This window comes from Haemorhous mexicanus, chromosome Z (assembly GCF_027477595.1).
Source record: "Haemorhous mexicanus isolate bHaeMex1 chromosome Z, bHaeMex1.pri, whole genome shotgun sequence".
Lineage (NCBI taxonomy): Eukaryota > Metazoa > Chordata > Aves > Passeriformes > Fringillidae > Haemorhous > Haemorhous mexicanus.
The window spans coordinates 690,614-710,346 of NC_082381.1; the positions used below are offsets into that span (position 1 = coordinate 690,614).

The window sequence follows — 19,733 nt, forward strand, 5'->3', positions numbered from 1 at the left end:
AGCGCAAGGTGCATTTATAATAATTTATGCTTACTCTAGCCATCCATGGTTTGGGAGGCTTGGGAGTTGAGACTCTGCCTTATCTGAAACACAGATATTTCTGTGGGAGTGTGACACTTCCAGGGGTATGAGTCATGAGCTTTTCAAAGAACAGTTCTGGTTCTACAGTTATGTGGATCTTGGAGAGGTATTATGATCTCAGATTATTGTATCAAACCTGATGTAAAAAAGCAAGATGTCACACCTGTCTGAAAAATGACAGACAAATACTTTGAACTTCCTCTGTGTGTGCTAGAAGGAATGAAATTTTGGGAACAAACTAAGAGCTTGGGTTACACTCAAGTAATGCATGGTATGGGGGAATAAGTAAAAGTCAAAGACGGGAAAAGAAGGAAGCCCATATGCTTGCTTTTGTTCATTCTGCAGAAATACTTTTGTTCACATCTTCTTTATTGTTTCGGCTATGATCATTTGAGAAAACATTCTAAGGAAATTACTAATATTGACTGATAAACAAAAAATAAATTCTTTGGAGTCAGTTCAATGATTTTATGCTGTCTCCTGAATTCAAAACTTTTTCACAAAAGGGTGACTGCTATTCTTCAGAAAGAAAATCTGGCCATTGGTGTAACAGACTGCTCTTCATAAGTCTGGGTTACTGGGTAATGGTACAGCAGCTGGTGGTGTAAAATGAATGAAAAGATACACAAATGAAAACCTGGAGCATTATTTACGACAGATGTGGTAACAGTAGCTTTTTAAAATCAGTATGAAGAATAGATATAAGCACAACTAGTGAAAGCTTGGATCAATCATAATTCCATACCCCTACCTGCCCAGAGTTTCTGTCCATTATCAACCAGCCAAACACTATGTATTCCTTTCTGTCTAACTAAAGGTGACCCCTTAAACAGGTTTCTTGGTGCTATGTTTGCATACACTTTTACAAGATAAAGTACTGAAGTAAAAAAAGTGTATTGTCCTAAATGCACTATATAGATTGAAATGCCTCTGATTGTGTGTAAGTGATGAAAATAAAGCAGAGTAATATCTAGAGAAAGCTACACTGTGATGTATGAAGAATCTTCATGGCTCCATGTTTATAGTATGATTAAGTCTAAAATGTCAGCCAAGAAAAATGCATTTTGAAGGTGGGCCTAAATATTTACAATGTTGCTGTTAACTAACATGCCTAATTCCATTATAGGGTAGCTTCATGACCGTAAAAACCAAAAAGTAGTGTCAGCATAAGTCATCCATTAAAATCAGATTTTTAAAGCAATACAGACAGTTTAAAAGGGCTTTACTTACCCCAGACAAGGACAATGTATCTCAGTGGAATGAAATACAGGATGATGGTGAACACAGACAGGGCAACAATTGCCAGCCAGCTCAGGAATGGGACAGTCCAGTTGAATGTACTAAAGAAAAATTAACAAAAGTCAGAACTGAGGTCAGCCAACAAAGCCACTAAAAGAGGAAAGGACAGTGGGAGAAGTGTCAGTTTCCATCAGGAAGAACAAACTGAGAGCCCGGGCTTGGATCTAGTGTCAGCAGAAATGAAAGGAGGTCCTAACTTTGCCCACTTGGCTGCTGAATTTCACTTCTCCCAGCCCAGCAGTGCACATCTGCCAGGTGAATCCCGACCCTGCTTTTTTGAAATCTCAGTGCCTAACTCCAGTTTCAGCCCCAGGAAAAACACAGAGCTCCCTACTCTCCAAATGTACTCACACAGGCAAGTACTACAAATACTCTCCATTCCCTTCTCAACACCATGGTGGAGTAGGATACAATATCTGTAAGACTTCCACTAAGGCTTTCTTGTTTTATCTGCCCCCTATTCCACTGTAAGGATAGCACAAGGAGTTAAAAGCTGAACAGGGACATTCCCCTCTGTCTGAGGTACAGGTACACTCCTCAGCCAGGGGCCTTCCAGCTTTGGGGGAAAAGGAAAAGGCAAGTCCATGGCTATGCAAAGGTGGAAACTCATCCATGTGCATAAGAAGGAGAGGGCTAGTGGGAAAAAAAAGGAGGGGGTAGAAAAGTTAGTCATGAAGACAGGGATAATGCAACAGCAGTGGTTGAGGGAAGAAGAAAAAAAACACTCTGCATGTCGAAAGAAAAAAAAAAGATAATTAAAAAAAACTGAAATAAGTAAAGGTTATTTTTCTATGAATAAAGGAAGAGAATTCCTGGGATCCCATCAGAGTTCCAGGACATTACCTTTCCAAAAAAAGTCACACCTAAAAACATCCTCACTAAGGGTCCCAGACTCTATTCTGATAAAACTCTGCTGGTCACCACATTCTGCAAAATTGAGGTGTGAGGGAGAGCTAATGGAACTTGAAAAGGGAGCAATGGCTCTCCAAGTCCTGTGTTCAGTGAAGAGAGAAAGACCAGATGATAATTTTATACATACATCCCATAGGAACGTTGGTTAAGGGGAGCTTGGCTCAGCGTATTTGTTCCATGAAGGCACTGCCATCTCAAAAGTGTTGCATGACATTTATCCATAAGGATAATGTGGCTTTAAATCTAAATAGTTAGGTGATACACTTTAAAGTATTGCTACTACTACATTCTCAATCAATGTGATTACATAATTTTGGCTTCTCTAGATGAATAATTGCAATTACCTGAATTGCAAGCTGTATTTTTCATAATGAGCTCTGGCTCCCTGTGTTTATTTGTCTTCTTTTTTCCTTGGCAATTTTGATATGTCTCCACTAACACTATGTTAGTGTCACTGCGTGTAGGATGCCTCCCTTTATCCTCAGGGGACACCTGCTCTTTTCCCCTTTTCTGTAGGCATTTGGGATGAACAGAAGGTTGAGGGTCTGCTTATGTTCCTGTGACTCGGCTTTGTGCAATGGATCACAGACACACCATGATGTGTGGGAGCACTGGCTCCTCACTCACAAAGCTCCTTATGGGCTGTGTTAACACGGCATTCAGTACAGGCTTCCCATTATAGTTTTAGGAACAAATTACAAAGATTTATAGTCTCAGTCAGTTTACCAAATTCTGTAGCTCTCATCTGGTATATAATAGAACAAACCCAACCTCCAAAATGCACAATTACAACTACTTAATCATCAAGACAACTTTCACGAATAGCCTTTTGGTAAAGGACTTTTTTCAGAGACTGGTTCATTTTTCCAACTGGAGAATTTGTGTGATACAATCTGCTTGCACCTGCCTCTCCTGCTGTGAATACAGCCTGCCTGGAATTGTCCCTATGGGAACACTTTCCCAGGCTTTCCTATTAGGAACTTTGTTATTAAATGAATAAATGGCAATGTCCTTGTCATCAAGACTGAACAGGACAGCATTAGAGATGATCCCCAGGATTCCTGCAGACTGACCTCCACCCAAGGCATAGGTTTCCTAAAATTCACTTCCAAAAGTGAATTGGGTAGTGGAGAGATGCTCTTGGCTGTCAAGGTGCAGAACACCAAGTCAATCCTCTCCATGTTTTGCAGCTGACAGCTAGTAGGTGTCTTTCTGGAACCTGTCCGACCTCAAGTAATAAACCTTGTGCTGCAGTCCATTGACCATGCCAGAAATACACCAATACATTTCCTGCAGTAAATCTCAGAACCTCTCTTTCTTAATGTAGAGATTTGTTGTCAATTTTTATATATTATGTATTAGGTGTTACAAATTACAAATACTCTAAAGGAAAGGTTTTGCTGACCAATAAATAAAACTTCTAGCAAGGGAACATATTTACATCCTTAAAATATGGAACTCCTATTCAGTTCTGCTTATTTCCTTTATCAAAATTGCATTTTTTTATTATTGCTTTTAAATAACAACCTCACAACAATATGCTCTTTCTGTTTTACTTAAAAACCTTTCTTTTGATTTTTGTCCCAATCAATATAGTTCTAAACTCCAGAGTTATTGTAAGAGAACTTCCACTGAATGAGGGCCTCCATAAAGCAAAGTAAATATAGGGGAGTTTGAACAATGGACTCCCCTGGAATAAGTAAGTAAAAATCTAACATATTATATCTCTGCATGAAAAAGATGTTAAAGAATACTGGAGAGCAAACCAGTACCTGTGTCAGCACTTACTTCTTGATCCTCTCACCAAAGGAAGCAATTTCATCTAGGATATTCTGGACAGTGACACACACCTCCTGGATGGCATAAAGTCTATTCATAAATCCTTTCTTTTCACTGTCCTAAATAAAAGAATAGGAGTAGTTGAGTAAAAGAATTTCTCACTGTAGGAAAAGGATTGTGTAGGTATCAGTTAAATTTCAAAAGGTCCTGTGTTACAGATTCATGTAAAAGAATTGGTAAAACCTGGCAATAAGAAAACTATTTCTTGTCCTGTAAACAGTGCTTATTGCAACACGTATGGTTTAGTATATATGCTGAGCTCCACACAATTTTGTCTGTCACTGCATTAATTTCTAAACACATATTTGAATAAGCCAGGTCTCAAGGTTTAAAACATGCTGAAGGTGCCAACCTTGTATGTTGTGTGCTCTTTCAAGTCACAAGAGTCATAAGGTGAAATAAAGGCAGTTTTGTTGAAATGCTGGTTCTTGAGCTGATGTAAGCAGAGGAAAATAAGCATTTCTGGTGGAAGGCACTGAGCAAGAAACCAGAGAAACTCAGCTCCTATAGAGAGCCATTCTTTTTCCCCCAAATATCTATCTCTAAATCGAAACATGTTTGTAGCATCAAATCCACTATCAATACTGTGTTAGATGACATTAAAATGAAGTATCACCATGGAAAAAAAAAAGTTTCTCTTCATATTTTTCCAGACCACAGATAAGACAAAAGGTTATGTTCAACATTTCCAATGCATTGTTGCTGTATTACCCTACCAAGTGTGAATGTGATTATTGTTTTCTGAAAATAAGAAATGGAAAGAAAATTTTGTACTCTGAGGACAATATTTCATTAATGAAGTTCAACATTTTGTAATCACAAACCACATGATACAACAGTCTCTGTCATTGACTCCAAAATTCAGCATCCAAGAAATATATATTGCATTTAATTTTTCTTTTCTTCCCCTGATGCATAACTATCAGAAAGAATATTTGTTCACTCATTTTGTTGACATTTTTCTATCTTAATAAATTAGATTGGGAGAAAACATAAATTATCATTTAATCGTTTCAACATCACTGGTTCACTGACAACAGTGTTGTCAAGATTACCTGTGAAGATGTTTGAAAGTATTTAGTTAGAGAACACAGGTTATCTAAAAAACAAGCACGAGAGAAGCAGACAGAGGTGAGAAAACTACTTTCAGTGATTAATTGTAATTTATAAACCAAGCACTTCAGACCGAGCAAAACCACCAGTTTCTTAGAGAATGTGAAAGACCTTATATTTCACATAAGATTAATAATTATTATATCACAAAGAAATATTTTTGTTTTCTGAAAATTACCATAATGGATCAGAACCACTGATATCAACTACATCCAGTGCTGCACAGCAACACAGAGTCATTTATGTAACTTATTTCCTTAATCTTTACTGCATTCTTGAAGCCTTTGCAATGACGCCATTATTCTCCTCAGGTATACAGTTTTTGAAGATGTGCATCATATATCCAGCATGCTTCATTTGTCATCAGGAAATAGGCATCTGCTCTATTCCTTCATGTAAAACACATACTTCCAGTATAATTTTTTCCTGTACAGCAGAAATGAACAATAAGCGACACAGGTATTTTTATGCTTTCTAAATATGTATACCCCTTGCCTCTTCAATTTTAAGAGATTCTGCCCTCCATGTAAATCCATTTTGGTTTATAATTAACTTGTGTGAAAAAAGAATTATGTCACTCTAACAAAACCTGTGGCATATCCAGAATTCAAGTGGGGTTACATTCAAAGGTCCTGAGGCTGTTTTAATTTTTAAGTGTCTTACACGATAAATTTGTACCTTTATTCATGTCATGATTTAGGAATGGCACTCTCCAGTTTAGTGCTCCCACTGAGACTTTCCAAATCCTGCTGCTGCATGCTCATCCCTCTCCCTCCCCACTCCAGTGGTGGGCTGGAGAGGAGAACTGGAGGTACAAAAGATCGTGGTGAAGATAAAAACAATTTACTGGAACAGCGATAAGGAAATGAACAACAAGAGTGACAATATCAAAACCAAAAGTGTACAAAAGAGAGAGAGTGATTTACACGTGAAATGCTCACTGCAGAGCCTGAACCACACCACACCCACCCACAACCACACCACCCTGACCGCTCCCTCAGGCTCGGAGCCAGTGCCACACTTACTCATCCTAAAGGAACCCCTCTCCCCGGAAGAGAATCCCTTTCTCCTGCCCCCAACAACGATCAGAGGTGGTAGAAAATAACCTCTGGGTTCTAGCTATTCCCCCTCCTGGCTACTGCAAAAATTCATCAGTCCTAGCCAGAGCCAGATAATCCAAAAATATATCAGTTTTAAATCACTTCCCACAAACACCATAAAGACAGAATGAGATAGAGAAAGGATCACTATTTCCAACCCACTGCACCTTCTGAGCTTAAAGGAAATTTGTTGACATACTCTGAGGCATGATTAGACAAAACAGCACAGAAAGAGGAGGCAGAAGAATTATGGTTCATCTTTGCTTAAACTATTCCAACTATTTCCACACTTCCCACAACTATTAACTGTTTTTTATTTCCTGCTCCAAATATTTGTGTAAAAAACAAGCTGGACTAGGGAAAAACTGCACTATATTCTTCCAGCAAGATGCCATGTGTTATCAAATACAACACATGAGCTACCTAGAGTAAACCAAGGTTCTTAGTAATTAATTTTTCAAGCACTACTGGCATTTCCTTTCCAGAGAAAGATGGTGTGAGAGACTGGAGGAGATTGGTGGCTTGAAGCATTCCAGTTGCCCTGCCCTGGTGAGGCGGTGCATTGCTCCATCCACCCCACCCCTAGGGCCTGTACCCCAGTCCTGCAGTGCCATAGTGGATGCAATGTTCCAAACCTGCCCCTGGAGCCCCTAACCCAGCCCCAGAGGGGCTACCAGATGTCCTACCTGGGGGAAGGGCCCAGGAAAGCCAAAGGGTACTCACACTAGAGCATGAGGCAAGCACTTCACCACTGGAACCACCAGCGGTAGTCATATTTTTTCTTGATATCTCTTCTGTCTTTTTCTTTTTTCTTTTTCTTCCAATTATATCTTCCTGAAGTCTAAGTAACTTAAAATCAGATGGGTTGGAGTTTGTCAAGTTGAATGGACTTGGAGCTTGCAAAATTAATGCTCTGTGAAATGCTTTATGTTGATTCAATGTTGCCTTAAACTTTTGCCAAAGTTCCCTGATTTTCTGAAGTTGCCAGTAAAGTTTTTGTTGTTTTGACTCTTGAGGAATATCTTGTTGGTATTTGTCTTTTCTTATCTAACTCTGGGTAAAAGAAAAAGCAACCCATAAGCCTCTAAGGTACTCAGCAAGAGAGTTCTGGAGCCTTGAAGATGGGCCGTGACTGGAATTGACTGGGATCAATTTTATCATTTGCATGACAACAACTGCCCATTTTCTGGACATAATTGGCATTTGAATAGTAGGAAAATTTATAATACAAAACTAACAAAGCTTAATACAAAGGTTTATTACTATTTCATTTGTGTGTTTTATTTGTTTGCAGTAAGCTTAAGGTATCAGAAAAGCAAGAGATTTGCTAGGGCATGGTTTTGAGCCCAAACTGTGAAAGCAGAGTCAAATTGATACTGATGGTATGACCTGAATTTTAAAAAGGGTATGAACCCAAAGTAAAGTCTGAGAAGATGTCCTACTCCTCTTTCACATGAAATTGTAAATTAAAGATTGATATGCTGTTTGGTGAATAGTAATACTTAACATTTACATACTGATTTTCAGCCAGAATGATATTTTCCTTTTGGTGAAACCAAAGCAAAACAAAGTAAATTACAAGCTGTAAACTATGTCAAGCTAATTTACACAAATCCCTAAATAAAATCCATGTTAAGTGAGTCCTTTTACTCAACACACTCTTCTTAAAACCCCATGACAAAATAGGATGATTTAGGAAAGGATTATATCTGTAACCCTAAACCTCTCTCCTCTCCAAGTGAAACTGCATTTAAAAACCAAATGTTTCAAATGACCAGGAAAGCAGGAGAAATAAATAAGCCAGAGTCAAAAGTATACTCTGGTAAAGGTAATGGGTTTAAGCCAGAAGAGGGGGAAAAAAAAAAGTTTCAAGCACAGAGAATAAAACTCTGAACATTTTATGGTGGATGACTGTCCTACTAGAAACTTCTAATTTGGAGAGAAAGGCACAGATCTTAAGAAGAGAGTTTTGAGAAAAAAAGCGAATACTGAAGGCCAGGATACTGTCTCTAAGGGTGGGCAGTGTGAGGCAGTTCACTGCCCCACCAGGCAAGGCCTGAGCCCTTCCCCTACACATGGGCATCCAAAACCACCTCAAACATCAACCTATCTAGGTTCTGTCACCTGTGGCTGCAAAAGCAAAAGTACAGCCCTTCTGCTATTAGTGAAGAACCCCTCTAATCATCCTTGACTTTTAGTTACAAGCCAACAAATCTCTATTGCTTAAACAGAAGCTTCTGTGAGAAAACTCTTCAGATTATTTCAACTAATAATTGGTGTCCAAAGTCCATAAACAGGCACCCACATCATCCCTCAGCAGGAGACTCAGCTATACACAGGGCTCTAACACTGTGGCAGACATCCTTTGTAGACTGATGAAATAGACCCAGAAGTAGTTGGTAGTAAATGCATTAATCCTTTACTGGCAGGAGTCATTAGTACTGTCCAGAAAAACATACAGACACAGACTGTGAAATACTGGTTTATGGTGTGGCCACTGCTCAAAACCCACCTCAGTAATTACCTTCCAAAACCTAACCACTGCTGTCTGGGAAGCCCACAAAGAAGATTGTAAGCCAATACTGTTTCAGCTCTGGAGGCCTTTGTTCTCATTAAAGTCTCCTGAATCTCTATCAGAATGCCTCAGATCTTGTGACAGACACCCAGTTAAGTTTCTATTTTATCAAATGTGGGAGACAGAAATCCTGTTCATTTCTGGTGAGCAACACAAAGCACTCTGGGAAAGGTTCGACTAGTGGAGAGGTGAAAACAAGTCCTGTAACCAGAGCACAGGTTGCATGGCTGGCGTGTGGTCACCATGAGTGGGGCAGTGATTGTTTGGGGAGATGCAGGGACACTGCAGGCCAGAGAGGTGCCGAGAGCTGCTTGGGTAAAGGGACATGTGAACTGTGACACTGCAGTGGCAGGCAGCCAGTGCACACTGGGTTTGGTTAAGGCTTGGTTTGCTGCAATAAATTGTCTTCAGAGCAAGCAAGAAGGTTCGTGTGGTTTTGTTCCCCATTGCTACAATCAAATTCTCAGGTAAACAGAAGGAGGATAGACAACTATGACGACACTGTTATCTTAAAGCTGACTGTAGAAGCAGGTCTTGAGGTAAAGCTGAATGGTCTACAGGATCTGGAGAGGTGCATATGATGCGACTTGAGACTGGCCTCTTCATTATAGCTATAATGAGCTGAGAGAGTCAGGTTATTTTTACTGCAGGGTATAACTCATGGAGCAGCACAACCACATTATTCTTCCCAATTCTTGAATTGAAAAGGTGTGGGAAGACTCTTGGAGATACTAAAGCTTCTCAGTAGGACCTTAATGATTCAGAAGTTCCCACCCTTTCAGTAAGAAAGACTGTAACTCTTGAGACTTTCACTTATTTCAAATATTAACAGATAGCATGTCCGGCAGACAGGGACCTGCATATGTTCTCTTTACAGCATCAGCAAAATAGAAAACCTGTTTGGTACTCCTTGCACTCTGAAAAGGACCAGCAGGAGCAGGCTTCCTTAAAGTACTGGTATCATTTCACCCCAGACATCAAATCCGTGGGTTATGTAGATAACCAGAAATGAGCTTTTAAACTTGGGGCTTCAACTTCACCCATATTACTGGGCACCACACCTTAAGTGACCACATTTTTCAGATACTATCATCAGCTGTCTTCAAATGCTCAATACATCATCTTTAAAATCTTTGTGCTAGCACATGTCTTTATGTGTGCATGGTCATGAGGTCTGAAAATCAGGCTCATGCCTAATTGGAAATCAGGCTGAGGATTATAAAATATGGACAAAACCACATAATAATGAAGAGTAGAGTTTTACAGAGAGAAATTCTATTTCTGTTCATGATTATTAAAAATAGAAGCCATAAACTGTTATTGACTAGTAAGATTCCATATTTAAAACAGCAGACAATAGGCACAACAGAAGTTATATAAACATGTGGAAGAAAATACTGAAGACTCAGTAAAGAACTGTTAAACAGAGACTTTTTTCACCATTGCCTAGCCTTTGATAAGATCTGCAGTTGAAGACCTGGTGTGATAAGGGGCATGAGCCTTTGATAATGGGCTGTGACAGCCCATGATAGTTGCAGTGAGTGCTGCTGGCCCCGCTGTTGAAGGTAAGTGAACTCCCGTGAATACCGTGTCCATGGTCCCAAGCTGGAGTGGAACTGCCCAGCCACTGCCATAAAGCACCACTTAGCCTCAATATAAGTGAGTGCACAGCAAATTTGTCAGAGCCCTCCTAACCAACAAAGGAAGAAGGATCTTCACAGGATGCCACAGATTCTTGGTTGTGATTACCTACCTTTCTGTAATTCTTTGCTTTCTCCTCCTTTTCTGTTTTCTTTCTTGCTCTTTCTTTGATAGCGAGTAAATGTGTTTTATCATTTCGATGACCAACATTTGACCTCCTTTGTGTCTTTATCTCATACCACAGTTACCCAGACTGTGGGTACATTGGAATCCTGCCCCTGCCTGTGTTTGCAGCGGAGGACACATTTCCAGACTGGGACAGACTCACTGTTTATGAAGACACCACAACCTGCTCTTAGCAGTGGGGTTGGACTAGGTATCTCTAGAGGTCCCTTCCAACCCTAAGAATTCTGTGATTTTGTGTGAATATTATAACAGTCTGCTCTTCCTCAAACATTACACTGAGACTTGATAAAAATAATTTTGAACCTTCTCTGACTTTCTGGCAGTACTGCCTATGTAATGAATTAGATTTTTTCCATGGACTGCTGCAGAGCTAAAAGATAAGTATAAAATTGGGGGGAAATATGCCAAGAGCTACAGTAATAATTCTAAAGAAAAAGAAGATATTGCAAGCTCTCTAGAGTAAAGAAATAACACTGTAATGGCAATTATGTAAATAATGTTTAAATTGAGGTTTTTTACTAGTGCTCTATATTTTCTCTTCCTTCCTATCACATTACACAGTGTTGCCCAGTGCTTTTTTAAAAATATGTTACTTCCTGATCTCTCCTTCACTGCACATTTGAATACTGTAAGGACAGCACTCCAGATAAAAGGCAGAAACATGGGGGCAATAGAGCCAGTTTATAGAACAACGTGCCATTCCACTAAAGGACCATCTAGTGGAGAGAAACAAAATTTAAATTTTCCTTGCATGATACCTTTCTGACTAATGCTAATCTTTTATGAGGTATTAATTTAATATATACTCTAAGCTTGAAAAGGGTGAAAGCTTGTTCATGGTGATAGATTCAGGAGCAAAAAGTCAACTAAATGCACAAATTTTGCTTTGCCTTTCTTGGCCTTGTTTTGGAAGGAAATTCAAAAAACTAAGGCACTGCAGGGTTGAGCACTGGGGTGATTAGAATACCCACAATGAATGTGCTTTAGGTCAATGTTTTAAGTACTTGAAATTCTTCTTTTGGATGTCTTTGTCTTCACCTCTTTGACTATGCCTAAAGAAGGGAAGACAGAATATCTTTACCTGAGTCAGAACAACACTGGAGCTTGACAGTGATCTCATTAATACTTCTTTTGTACCCAGCCACATCAATATAATCCAAAAGAAATCATGGTATATTGTGCATCAGCTGTTTGCAACAGTTAGTTTAGTCAGAACACAGTCCTGGTATTCTACTAAAGAACAAACTTTGGCCCTGATTTTACAGTTGAATTTGTAAATTCCAGTGGTTCTAATGTGTTTACCCTATGCTGAATGAAAACTGCAATTAATAAGGTGGTCATTAATTCATCTCTTCAAGTTCTGTTATACAAATGTGAGGGATGATAGACACAAAAGTTAAATCTTAAGGATCTAATAACCCTCAAAATGTAAGGAAAGAGCCTGCTAGTTTTTTTGGAAACAGTTATTTTAAATAAGAAGAACCTTGATATTAAAGAGCCTGGAAGAATGGTGCTATGAAAACAAACAGACAGAGAAACCAGAAAGAGAACTGAGCTTAGTAAAACATCTGAATGATTGAGATAATCAATAATCATTGCTTATCTAAATCAATATTTTTGTTGTCCACTCATTATCAATAAGATAATCAAATATAATACAAGATAATACAGTACTCTGTTTTGAAAGTTAAAACTAGACTGAAAATTTATCTTCCAATAAGTGCCCATACCCGTGTCACTAACTGATATGCAGGAAATTGATATGCAGCAGTACTGCTCGAGTTAGTCATCCAAAATTTCAGCTACAATTCTGAAATACATTTTCTTGGACGTAGCAAAAGTTAATTTGATATTTTAGTGTAAGTAGAAAGCAATTTTAATTTTCTCCTTGTAAATATTACAATGTTAAATGTGCTTTTGCACAAAGGACAAGATTGACTATTCAAGATTACCTCCACGCTGGGCTAGGACACTCTGCATCAAATTCTGCAAATATAGATTTACTGTCTCTGGAAGTTTTCCAATCCTGTGTTGACAAGCTATTGTGATCTTAGAACTCCTAATATGCCATGCACCTGAACAAACAGCTCTATTGTTTCTCTCTCAGACTCCCCACTATTAACAACATCTTTATGTCAAACACAGAAAAAAGTAATTTTGTATTTCAAAATTTATGTGATCACATTTTGGACTGCTCACGTTTTTGGTTCACAGAAATCACAAGACATTCCCTGAAACTTCCTTACCCAACTAGCACAGTATGGTATGAAATTGCCTGGCCTCGGCAGGCAGACTGCTGAGCACAGGACTACAGAAATGTCTTTACTGCTGGTACTTGCTGCCCAAAGAGTGCTCCTTTCGAACAACTAATCCAAACTTCTTAATGTCTGGTTTAGATTTCAGTGATTTAACTCAATGACAAGTTGCTATGGGAAAAAAACAAAACCATTTTCCTGGGGACACTCTTTGTAAAGAGCAACTGTACAGAGAGAGAAAATTCTTAGTGGCTACATGTTGCTTCCATATTCTGAGGTCAACAGAGCCCAGATGGCCTATACCAGTTGAAGAACAAACCCTAGAATCTTAAACACTTGATTGCTGTCAAGTGATCAGTCATTAAGAATATGATCTGTGTGAAAAATGCGCATTTTATGATTGGCTTTTCACAACTATTAAAATGAATATTATATGTGTTGTGTTAGAAAGTGATGCTGTATTAATTCCATCAAGTAGTGTGTTAAATATAGTTTTAGGTTATAAAATAATTGTTAAAATAGAAATTGTGCTATGTAAGATACTTTTTCTAAAGAAAGGATTTGCAGTGAGATAGCAGCCACAGGACACCTAAATCTTTCAGAGAAAAAGAATTTATTGCCCTCTTATCAGAAGAAATGAACTTTTTCCTGCCTCAGAGGTGCTGTTGGGATTAGGAGGAAGAAGTTGACGATGACCAGATGGAGTGCTGTGTTTGAATGTAATTTATGCATCATGTATGAAGTGTATGAATATGCAACATGCTGTTGTTTTTAAGGGTTAATCCTTTGTTAATGGGTGTCCTTTTTTGGGCTTGTGCTTCCCAGAAAAGGTACCCAGAAGTCCATAACTCTTTATTTTTATTGTCTCATATTGTCCTAATTCAAATTGTCCAAATTATTATTACTCTAATTGTATAAATATTTTTATGACCATTTTATTACTATTAAACCTTAAAAATGTTAAAAACAAGTGACTGGCATTTTTCACATCTGGAAAATAAAAATATTATACTGTAGCTCAGCTAAACCAGCAAGTGTAGATTATCCAAAATAATTCCTAACATGAACCTAGAGCAATGAAGATGAAAATAGTAGATGAAATCTGGTTGGCATTGTTTCTATGAGTTGAATGCTTCAAGGAAGTCATCTTGAAAGCACTTCGAGATTGAAAAGGATGGTCAAAAGAACTATAATATTCAAAATCAAAAAGAACAATTCCATTATCATAATCACTGGCTCTGTTACTTTAGCTCAGAAGAAATCCTACATTTCTAGAGCAGGAAAGATTACATGATGTTCTAAAGACAGTGGATATATAAATACACATTTCAAATGGCAGGGAGAGTTATCCAAGGAATGTATCAAAATGATAAACTGAAGAAAGAAAGAAAACAAGTAATTCAAACCCACTCCTTTTTTACATGATTCCCCTGGATAAATGTTCCAACTCTGTTTTTGGAAAATTACATAGTGAAGAAAAATAGTTTCGCATTTGAGGCAAAGCAATATAAAATGGAAGAAAACAGCAGCATCTAGAAAATAACCCTACAAATGTACAGTGGGCAAGGAATGATGAGTGAATCAAGAATCTTAGCGTGTCTTTTAAGAAAATTTTGATAACAACCTGAAAGCACTCCATTGCCCATTTTCTCTCCATGCTTACTTTACTAAAATCAGAAAAAATACCCCTAAATCCCGACAAAATAAAAAAACCCCAAAACAACAACACAAAAAAAACCAACCCAGCAAAAAAGCTTCACAAAAACCCAAGAAAGCCCACCAAAAATCCCCAAGAGACACACACACACAAAAAAAAAAAAAAAAAAAAAAAAAAGGAAAAAAACCCAAAACCACAAACCAAATCCCACCCCTTTTAATTTGTTAGGAATTACTGACATTTTGTAAAAGATCTAAATTTGAGCCATGTAGTGAAGATGGGGTGGTATTGTGAATATGCAAAGAATATGCAAAAATCAAACCAAAGGGTAATTTGTAAAAATGTTATTTTAATATCTGCCCACTACAATAGTTTGTTCTACATTCATTTTAAATATGCTTCAGCACGCTCTTTTTTCAGAAGTAAAAATGCACATATTTATGTTGGACCACAATAAATCACACTCTGACTAAAAACTGTGAGAGGTGCTCACAGTCAGCTGATGTACTGCAGACTACAATATCAGAAAGAAAAAGCATAGCTCAAAGGCATTTATTTGCTCAAATGTCTATTTTTTTCCCACAAGAACAAATATTTGTAGCTTAGGAAAAGGCTTTGACTGTGCACTGCATGTATGTATCTGTTACTTCACAATAAAACACGTAGAAAAAGCTACTAGCTTGTCTTCAGTGACTTAAAGTAAATTTCCTTCTAGAACGGAATAATAAGACTTGCTGACTTGAACTTATAATGAATAGAACTGCTTTAGAAGGAAAAATGAAAGCAAAATGTTGTTAAAATAAATACAAAAAAACATATGATTACTGCAATGTTGGAATGACAGCTGAATAAAACAAACGGCAGGAAATACAAACAGTTGTCATTCTTCGTGAATGACTAACTGGGCCACTGAGCACTCATGACACAGGAAGCATACTGGGTCACAGATGACACTATTTATACTAAATCTTGCAGCTAAAGAAGGAAAAAACCCGGCTGAGATATACCTAACATAAGATAAAAAATAAGCATTCAACAGAATTTATCTGCTTTCCTGAAGAAACAAATAACCAAGTGCTTTAACCAGTCACCAGGTGACATGTATTTCCCCAATTTACCTTTTTTTTCCATCATCTCCTGACTTGCATAGTGACTATTTAAAAACTTTAAAGTACCAAGATCAACAGATATACAATGCCAGAGGAGGAGGGCTGGGAAACCTGCAGCTGACAGCAAACTAACAAACCATTGCTGTTTAAAAATTCAGAGTGAATATTGGACATTAAGGAAATGAATGAATGAGACAGACTCTAGAATAAGCAAAAAGGGGCACCCAACAGCACTTAGCCTGAAAAGCTGTAAAAGAGCTAGCATTCAATCCATGATGCATCCCTGCTCTAAGGGGATGCTTTTGAACACAGAATTATTTTCAGTAGAGAAAACAGGAAATTGTAAAGAGAATTGAAGACCTTCTCTCCCTTCCTAAATTCCTGAGCCTCTTGCATCATTTTCACAACTGCCAGGGATCCATGTAGGAAGGCATCAGCCTCAAAGGTTTGCTGGCACCAGCTGTCCACAGATGCAGAAGCACTGTGCCATCTTCTGCTTCTCCAGCTCCACTACTGCTGCTCTGATGGTGCGTGTTGTATAGCGCATCATCCCTAACAAGGTACAGACTGTTTAGGATAGCTTATTTTATTCACATAGGCCTTTTCAGCAGAGAGGACAAGTTAGCCCTCCATACTTAAAAAGCTTGTTTCTTACAAAATTTTAAGCTCATTGCTTGTTTTTGTGATAATCAGAAAAGCAACAACCACCAGCCCCACTGAAAGAATTCAATGACAGCTCTCTTCATCAACTTTCAGTAGTCTTTGTATTATTTATTGTCTAGTAAATATAAGTTGAAATGCTTTTCAACCTTGGTTGCAAACTCAGTACCCAGTGGCAGTCCGATAACAGCAGGGAATAAGGCTGCCAGTGTAAAATATCTCTTTTTCTCCTTTGTGACTGCTTTCCGTAGATTTCATTATTTCTCCTGGATCTGCGCTTTGTCATATCCAGGGCACAGCAATACTAAGTATGCAGGGAGAAAAGATCTGAAATTTTTATCACAGAAACAACTGGCTAGGAGGTAATATCATATTCAAGCTTTTCCCAGAGAAAACATGGAAGAGAGCAGGTGCCATTCTTCTAGAAAACTGTGCTATTCTAGTCTGACAGTTTCGGATTAAACATACAGACACTTGAGGTGCTTAGACTTTGTGGCACAACAATTATCTGAGAGGCTATAAAAAGCAACTCCACTGGATTAAAACAGCTTTTTGAAAAGCAGCAGCTTTGTGTGATACTTAAAAATAGCCTTTTCTATTTTAGCACAGTTCTTTGCTATCAAACAGATGGAAGGACGGCTCACGCACAACACGGGATGGACTTGTGCTTGTGCAGAAACAGAACTGCCAAGAGAAATGAGCACATTGAGGTCAAACAGTTATACCAACTTCTCAAAATATTTCTCAGGCTTTCAGAGAATGGTGGGGCAGTAGCTTTTTTTCCAAGTTACTCTCAATGGCTTTTCCTTCCCTGAGTTTGCCCACTCCTATGTTGGACCTACATAAGTTTCAAGAATCCACACCACTGTTAGTGTTTCAGCTATTTCCCTCCAGGTTCCTTCAGAGTTTTTTAGGCAAACACCATCCAGTCCTAATAATTTGTCATTATTAATTTTGTTGATTTTTTTCTGTAACTTCTTTTACCAAAACTGGATTTGAAGCAGACAAACCCTACAGAAACTTCACCATGGTCTTCCATAACGAATACACATGCAAGAAATTACACTTTAATCTTAAATCCAAGGGCCATGGGTAGGTTGTTTTGAGTTTCTAGTACCAAACACTGAAATTTGCAAATTAGTTATTACAAAGTTCTTGAAACTTTTCAGAATTTTAAAGCACTCAAATAAACAATGAGAAGGAAAATGATAATTTACATTGTGCTTAAAATAAATGTTAGGCTGTTGCTAAAAAAAAAGAGATATCAAAAACACTATGCAAGGAGAAAAAAGGAAAAGAGTATATTATATATATACACTGAGAGATTAATTGTAAAAATTAATTGAGATAATGTTTAACATATTTATAAATCTAGACCAAAAGAAGGAAGGTTGAGATGCCCAGTTTGGAGGTGACAGAATTACTTACAGTTGTGATCTCAAACTTCTGAGGAATATAGTGTAGTTAATTGAATTACTACCACTAGTAGTTTACTTAGTGCCATTGCATAAGCCTAATAATTTCAGCTGAAGTACTAAATCCAAATTAAAAAATAAAAGTAAAAAATCAGATTCAGAAATGCAGACATGATATATGAAGTAATGAAAACTATGTGAGGAAAATTAAGATGATAAGCAACAAAAAGTACTAGTACATTTTAATTTACACAGAAGATGAATGAATATAATCAAGATACTCAAAATAATGAATGGTTCAGAGACAGTAAATTGAGACTTTTAATTACTCTCAAAAGACTGTAGAGAGGAATGTTCTAACATCTTGAAAGGCGGAAATAAAGCCGATAAAAGTAAATTCCTTTTTTCCATTCAATGGAAAACTCACCAGTGGACCTTGCTGACAAAGCAGCATTAGTATGAAGAACTTAATAAAACCAACAGCAGAATGAAATACATATACCATCATTTTCCTAGCAGGAAAGCTAGTAGGTAGGACAACTCTCTGTGACTTCACATAAAAATATGACACTTCAAAAACATCTTTTGGAACTTGAACACAAGTTTAAGTCAGAATACAGAGCAAGACTTACTAGGAAAATTGAGTATAGAAAATATACACATGTGTGATCTTAAAGGTCCCTTCTAACCTAAACTATTCTAAATGATTCTATGAGCTGAAACCTTTCCTATTTACTATTTGAGGCACTTGCACATTTTTTAAAACATTTCAGAGGAGTAGTAGTAGAACAAGAAATCAGTAGACAGAATCATGGAACTTCTGACATTTTAGCCTATACAAAAATACTGTCTACTACTTTCTATAGAGGATTGTAGAGATATGAAAACACCTTAACCTCATAGTAAAAACAAACTTCCTAGGAACTTTCTGAACAAACAAGGTCACAAATGTGTTTTCCAGTGACAGCACTGATTTCTTTTAGAAGGAAAAAATCTTGCAAATACACTTTTGTCTAGCCATTCCCCATCCTAGGTGAATAAATGTGTAATGTGTTTATTGTGTATTTTTTTTCTGGTTATGAAAACCGGGACTAAGAGGACAGCTGGCACATCCACGGTTGCAACACTAATCACTTGCACCCATCCTGATGTCATAAGAACTATTTTATATTTCCTTCAGGTGAACTCTGCCAATCCACACTTTGAAATAGATTCATTTTTACCATACAGTTGTATAACAGTATGTGCAAACCAAATATGTAAGAAGAGCTCTGGTGTTCTCAGGGAAGAGAAGAAATCTTAATAATTAAATATCTTCAATCCTATCTAAAACTGAAAATCACACGAGAACCTTTGTTTTACATATCAAAATACAGAAGTGCAGAGGGCAGGGGAGCTGGTGGTGCAGGGGTATTTGGGCTTGCTTACTTTCTAGGTAGAAATCAGCTAACTACGAGTCAGTACCTCTGTACTGTATAGTAATTTCTTCCTCCTCCTGAGATACTAGCCTTCACTCAGACTCCAAGCTCAGTAGAAGCTGGCACTCCTGAGCACACAACTCCCACAGGGCACCCTATTGCACTGCCTTGGTGCCAAAATCTCACCACCTTTGTTTTGAATTTAATGCTCTTGATTCCTGTGCAGCTGAAAATACTAATGTGGTGGAAAATATTAATATAGTGCTACAAGGGAGAGAAACCAAGAGAGTTCAGTAACCAGCCTTACTCAAAACCAAAGGAGCACGGATGTGTGAGGTAGGCAAAGCATTTCCCTCCAGTGTCTGGAAGACAGCCCTGTTGTGTTACGATAATACAAAGGGAATGTAGGGAAAATCCTGTGACTCCCAAAGATAGCACAACCTGACTGGGCACCCTTCCAGGGCTGTCTTTGA

The 19,733-nt window shown here is 37.9% G+C and overlaps 1 protein-coding gene across 1 annotated transcript in view; it reads right to left on the reverse strand.

Annotated features, from left to right (window-relative positions):
- MCTP1 (multiple C2 and transmembrane domain containing 1) overlaps positions 1 to 19,733 on the reverse strand; it is a 210,836-nt gene that overhangs the window by 5,213 nt on the left and 185,890 nt on the right. Inside the window, exons 17-18 of the mRNA XM_059836614.1 lie at positions 4,081 to 4,190; positions 1,312 to 1,421 (exon numbers count right to left, since the gene is read on the reverse strand). Of these exons, the coding sequence (XP_059692597.1) occupies positions 1,312 to 1,421; positions 4,081 to 4,190 (220 nt within the window). The remainder of the gene's footprint in view (positions 1 to 1,311; positions 1,422 to 4,080; positions 4,191 to 19,733) is intronic.